We start from the raw sequence: 6,796 nt of genomic DNA, 5'->3' as shown, positions 1-6,796 counted from the left end.
CGATGGGGCGCCGCAGCCCCGCCCCTGCTGTAAATAACCAGACACCACAATCAAGGCTTCATGAATAATTTATTCCATTTGAAATTTTTTTTAAAAAGTATAAACCTTTTTCATTTCCTCAGTCACAATTTGTACAACTCAGTGTTTATGGCATTCGGCAGCAATAGTGTTTGTTCCTTAATCGCTTTTGTTATTATTTTTATTTTTTAATTTTATTTGTCAGGATAAATACAACGACTTGGCCCACGGCGCGTGGCGGCTGTGCCAGAAGGTAGAACAGCTCCTCGGAGGGCCCAGCCGTGCCGGGAGGGGCGGGGAAGGCGACATGTCCAGTAATGAGGCCACAGGCTGTGTCATCCCAACCCAATTGCTCTGCAAGGTCCTCAACATCCAGTTTACTCGGAAAAAAACCCTAAAGTTAGATTAGTAACGTCCTGAAAAAGTGACCCTGAGGATTGTGGTAGGTCCCAAATCCAGTTCTACTGTAAATTAAGCTTTACTCCACTGAAAACAAAAAGTACACCCACAAACAACAGCAACAATAACAACAATAATAACAATAATAAACTTTTAAGTATGAAGCATAGTCCTGGGTTCTTTCCTTAAAAAAAAAAAAAAAAAAAAAACAAAAAAAAAAAACAAAAAACCCAAAACAAAAAACCCCAAAAAACAAACCACCGAAACCAAACACCTTCCCAGCTGGAGGTTGTGGAGACAGTAATGTCGTACAATGTCACCTAATTAACAAATTCTCAAAAGAAACCCAGATAAAAACATTGTTGATGCAGCATTACTATCAAAACAGACTGATATGCTGTGCCATACTGTTGTGCAGCAAATTATATGGTGCAATAGCATTTTTTTTTTTAAAACATTTTACTCTTACTTTTGAAAGCTTTAAAATAATGCGACATAGTTTCTCGATATTACAGTATTAACAAATAGTGCTTGATTAAAGACATCTGCAAGTCTTCATAGCAACACATGGAGTTAAAATTACCATTGGAGGTAAATATAGAAATACAATAATCGGCGCCATAACTGACAGTTAAGAACATAGCTGAGGATTTAAATATAAATTCATTTATCTTTAATTATTTCAGGAAATGTTAGAAAGAGCTAAATGGTACAGCTACTTTTAAATGTAAGGGTTGTTTGCAAGTACAACTGGTGCCCTGCTGGTCTAGCAACAGGCGTTTCAGAAATCTAATCCAAACAGTAGTGAGTCAAAGGTGACTATATGGTTTAATACAGTAATAGCTAGGTTAAAATACGTATTTTTTAATTGGAATGGAAGGATCTCAGATTCATCTTTCATTGGATACTTAAGAGGAGATAAACATCCACAGCTACTTAACAGAGCACTGCCAGGCACAGTATTTTCTTGCAAGACCTTTTTGAGAAGCTAGAGCTGAAATTTTCAAATATTTAAGCTTGTACTTGCTGAAGAACCCAAGTTGTTGGATTGTGACAATTTTATTTATAAACCAGCTATTATGTGCTCTTAAAATAGTTATATGAAAGTAACTAACAAAAAAGTATGCCCAATGTAGTAGTTGGCTCCATGGTGCTGGCAGGTTTGATATGTACACTGCCAGCTGTGACTACCTCTCCAGAAAAGGCCCTCCTGATCAGTGCTAGTGGTTACGATATTATCATTTACTTAGCTGCATTTGGAGGGGGAGGGAAGTGGGAAACTGGCAGCTTTCACAGTTGGAGAGTTTCACAGGGAAGGCTGTGGTCCAGGTAACAGAACACAGTTGCACCAGTGTTCAGGCAGCTGATTCACTTACCTTTATGAATACAAGTCAGATTTAACACAAAGCAAAGAAAGCCACACCAAAACCCAGCCCTTGGAACTTGGCTAACTGAGCCAGGTTTAAAAGCAACCACCTCAAAACACAAAGCTTCCAAAAAAGAAGAAAAAAAAAAACACGAACATAAGCTTTGAAAATTCCAGTTTTAGGAGCACTTTTCCACTTCAAAAAATCTCAGCCAAATGAGAAAAAAAACCTTCTCTAAGACAAAAATGTGCTGTTTAATCTGCGGTGCATTACAATTATCAAGATAAAGTGATGGACAGACTTTGTTTTTAACTATCAAAATATGCTAGCTTCTGATTGCACTCATGTTATTTTGAAGAAATGACTGAAAATTTTCATCACCAATTGTACAACTTCTTTATACAAAACCAAAAAAATTGCTAATATTGTATATACACAATTCAGTGAGACTGTTTATATGAAAAGTGATCTCAGGCAGGTATTTTGTATTTACGAAACATAATTTTCATTAACACAGCAAGTTTTGTAAATGCAAGCAAATTCTTCCTTGTAGAGGATTAACAGTGGGTGCACAATTGGATCTTAAAACCTGCTCCTTTAAAGGTTTAAACCAGCAAGACGGACAGTATTAAGACCCAGGACACGGGTTATCACAACAGGCTCACGTGAGCACTGCAGGAGTTAAGTTTTTAATCTGGCAGTCAGATGAGGAACCGAGAAAAAGCATATGCAGTTGCTCTTCAGCACCCGTAGGGGCTATTTTAGAGCAGCATCAGACATTTGGCATGTGCTAGGAGAAAGGAAGGAAACTACTGAGAAAAAATGGTGACTGTAGATAGAGGGAGACGTTTACGAAAGCCTTGTGATTTGTCAGTCCCTTCCTTAGGGAGAACTAAGCCGCCTTGGCACATGCCCCAGCCAGAGCCTGAAAGGGGGATACAGGGAAGGCCATACACTCATACTTGGGACCTTCACCACAGTGCCAAAAATACATTAAAAAGGAAAATGTTCAGGGATTCGTGCTGTTTTTTTACTAGCGGAATAAAATCTGAATACCAGAATTCACTGAGAATCTATATACACCACATTTTAGTTAAACACACACCAATCTTAAAGTCAAGATTGACTATTTTTGCATTTGTGAAATGGCTAGAGCTGGGCTAAATTTCAGCTTTACAGGAGAAATTGGATAAGATCAGAGTTTTGTGTGTTCCGCGTCAGATTCACATTTTATCGCAAATGTGGAAGAAAATAACACAGTCACCACAGTGCCAAGAATATCTAGGTAACAATGCACAATAGATATTCTTGTAATATTAAAACTTGCATACTGGAAATAGATCTGAGAATCTAGCCACAGCCCTGAACCGTAACACAAACTTCAATTGAAGAGTTTATTCATTTTATTCTCACTACAAGTTAAACCACCTACAATATCACTTATATATTGCCATTGTTACTCTGTAAAGGTGTGATATAAAATGCTGTAAGACCCGGTACCTTTTCAATTTATATAAACACAGTGAACTTCATTACTGTACATGTACTCTGCAACTACAGCTTAGCTGTAAATCCCCCACACACAATGGTATGGACATTAACCCCTCTATCCCCATTAAACTGTACATCAAGACAATACAAATTTACTGTCCCCACCCCCCCCCTTACAAAAAAATAATACTCTAAAAGCAACCTACTGCAACTTTTAATTAAGACGATTACATATATTTTAGACCAATTGCTTTAAAGCAAGAAGGCAGTATAAACCTTCTAGGAAAATTTTTATAAAAGAGGTTAAGAAATATAAGACAATTTATACATTTAAAAACTTACAATAAATAAGAGATGCAGGCATTTTTGAATACTAGGTACTATAATCCAATACAAGAACATCTTGATGTTCCGAAGCCATAGGTTGAAACTTATTGTTCCTCATGTTTCTTCTCGTCTCCATGCTTTTAATATTCATTAACCATGACTGGGTACTATGGCTCATTACTCTTCACAAATACTGTGGCTGGGGAAAAATGGTTAATTTTGCTACTAAAAATGTTATAATACACTTTCTGATCATCATTCTAAAGCGTCCCCCATAGTCGGTGACTCAAAGACAGTAGGGCAATAGGTGCCCCTCTCACAAGTCAAAACAATATTTGCTGGAAGTAATAAGATTCATACCCCATTGCAAACAACTTGCACTGAGAAGAATGATAACTTAGTCCTGCAGTGAAATATCCCTTTTCCTCATTTTTGTCTTGCAAAATTCAGATGAAGATCACAGCATATTCATGATAAAGTTATACAACTGATTCAGCACCACAAAATGAATTGGGAGACATGACCGTCTGTCCTGGGTTGCAGGATCACAGGTTAGCCAGGAGAGTGCATTGTACTGTTCCAGAACAAACCTGAAAAGCAAACAACCTTCCATCAGGCCAATGGATCTTCTCACCAGTATTTTACAGTCCTAATTTAATATAATCCAGTTTCTTTGGTATTAAAAACATAAACTAGGTTTGCCAACATTCTGAAATAACATGCCTTCAAAAATTACTACAAGCAGTTCAAAGCTAAACTTTATTTAGCTTTGAACAAATGGAAAATGTTCAAAGAGGAAAACTTGTCATTTTAATTGTTTATGTTTAATTAATGTCAAGAGGATCACGTATTTTAAAAAAAACACCAAAAAAATCTAAAAGTGCCCTGTTTTCATGAGTCTATCTAGACTCTTCTACTTTGGTATTTCAGTATTCCCACAATTCCCACGCAAGATTCTGGCTTAACTATAACTATTTTCCACTCATTTATGCACCATCTTCTGTGTTACACCTCAAACTCTTCTAGCTTGAGGAATTAATTGTCTTTCAAATATTTTCAGCTGTAATCAACACTGATTAGTTAAAGATGGGCTCAGGGATGTTTGTTTTTAATTGCACTGTTCTGTGATAAAGCCACCTTTTAATCACTCTAAGTACAGCAATTTATGTTGTCTCTGTGACGTACTAAGGATATCAGCAGCACAAGAAAAAACTAACATAACGAAAAAGAAATAAATACGTAGCTTCACTGCAGCAGTATTAAAAATGAAATGCCCAATATTTGTGCAAGTGATCAATCATAAATACCTGAGCACATCAGAAGTTTGATTAGAATCAAGTGGATGGGAGTGTTTACTGTGGAGTAGCTCGTCTGATTGCACTGAAGGCACGTGGAGGTGCAAAGAGGCCTAAGAAATGAAGAAAGATGTTATCAGTTACTGCCTGACTCAACTACAGCTTCAACTACAGCTTATTTTCTTCCCTCTGTATTGTTGACCTGTACTTTGCAATCACCTTCTATTCTCTGACACACAAGCCAAAACAAATCTTACCCTTAGGCCATCAACAAGTTCAGGAATTATCAGAATATAAAGGAAATGCATGCAGATCTCTCCTATAAAAGCACAGTAGTACTGTAATATATCTTAGAATTTTTTTTTAATCCCTTTGCTACATTTAAGTGATTATTAAAAAAGCAACTCAAGTGGCCCAAGATGTCTAGTAATATACAGACTTGGAAGTTCAGTTGCTTTCCATAGGACTGGTCTATTTATATGCCATATATAGAGCTTCTTAGGGTAAATAACAAATCCTCTGTTAAAAAAAAAAGGTCTTATACAAAAGCCACAGCTGAGCTTACGACAAGAAGAACCACTAATCGGACACAAATAAGGCTGAAGAAGATATACCTGTATCATCAGAAAATAAAGCACACTATTAGAGATGTTAATTTAAGTCAAAAGTGAATAATGCTAATACAGAAAGTTTCTTGGTATACTAATGTATAGCCTTAAATGTGCCAAGTACGTCTGGACTGTGCCATAAAAAGATAAGGAGATCAGACAACATCCAGACAGATGATACAATGACTATCACTTGGCAACAGCCAACATGGAAAACCTAGCTTTTATGCTTTGTGCAATACATAAAGATATTTATTTATTATTTCTCTTTTAACCAGTGTAAGTGAGATACTACACTTGTGTACTCCCTCTACCACTGGTCCCCACGGGAGTCAAGCATTAACCAGAGATCCATCTAGAAACTCAACCTATTCTTACGAGACACCACAGAACAAAGCCAGAAGAAGAAAGGAGTCCAGACTACTGCAAAGAAACCATGAGAAGAGCAGAACCCTTCAGGACATTTGCTACTTCCATTAATAATTTTTCTTCCCTTAAAAAAGTGCACATAAAAAGCCGAAGCTCAAAAATTTAAACCTGACCTCCCTCAAAACAAAAGCAGACATATTCCAAGAGACATGCACCAACTTTGTTTTAAACATAATAGTTTTCATAATGCAGACCACTGCACACTGCACAACTTTCTATGACAGACTATCCAGGAAGACTGCTGTAGAGCCTGCTGAAGTCACAGTACCTTAAGAAACAACGGACACTGATTTTGTGCTTGAGGACACGCTGACCAAAACCAGTCAGGCAATGGACCTGCTTTGGCAGTTGACACAAAATAACCAAGGGCCAATGGCTGCTGCAGTATATTTGTTACTTCATCATGAGATTCTGTTGAAAGCAATCGATCTGTACCTTGACCCTGTAAAACAACAGGCAACAGTTTATTATTAGGAGAGCACAAACTTAATAGAAATTATCTGTAGCTTTCAAAACACAAAGCATTTTGAAATAGCCAAGTATTACATGAATCGTGCAAAGACAATCCAACATCCAGCTGATGCAAAACATTTCATAGGAACCTTTCATTCCACAAAAGGCAATTAGCAGATGGAGAAAAACAAAACACACACATGAGTCTGTATTTACTAACAGTTACCTTGCCCATATCACCTCCATGGGGGTAGTGGGACCCTGGAGAATGTACAGGGGATCCAGTAGGGGATGCAGGAAGAATATTTATAATATCAGGATCAAGATCATCTCCAGTGTCTAACAAGTCAAAGATTCCCATTCCATCTGCTCCATCTTGAAAAAAGAACAGGGCCAGTGAATGTCTATA

General features: G+C 37.2%; 1 protein-coding gene across 1 annotated transcript in view; it reads right to left on the bottom strand.

Moving 5' to 3' along the window:
• Nucleotides 1–3,513: 3,513 nt before the first annotated feature.
• The window catches only part of MED13 (mediator complex subunit 13), a gene marked incomplete at its 5' end in the record, with an annotated part of 54,488 nt that continues 51,205 nt past the window's right edge, over nt 3,514–6,796 (bottom strand). Inside the window, 4 exons of the mRNA XM_010294529.1 lie at nt 3,514–4,192; nt 4,910–5,010; nt 6,203–6,376; nt 6,614–6,762. Coding sequence (XP_010292831.1) covers nt 4,060–4,192; nt 4,910–5,010; nt 6,203–6,376; nt 6,614–6,762 — 557 coding nt within the window. The remainder of the gene's footprint in view (nt 4,193–4,909; nt 5,011–6,202; nt 6,377–6,613; nt 6,763–6,796) is intronic.

The sequence above is a fragment of the Phaethon lepturus genome, unplaced genomic scaffold (assembly GCF_000687285.1).
Source record: "Phaethon lepturus isolate BGI_N335 unplaced genomic scaffold, ASM68728v1 scaffold30799, whole genome shotgun sequence".
Classification (NCBI taxonomy): Eukaryota; Metazoa; Chordata; class Aves; order Phaethontiformes; family Phaethontidae; genus Phaethon; species Phaethon lepturus.
This window is presented reverse-complemented; position numbering and strand designations above follow the sequence as displayed.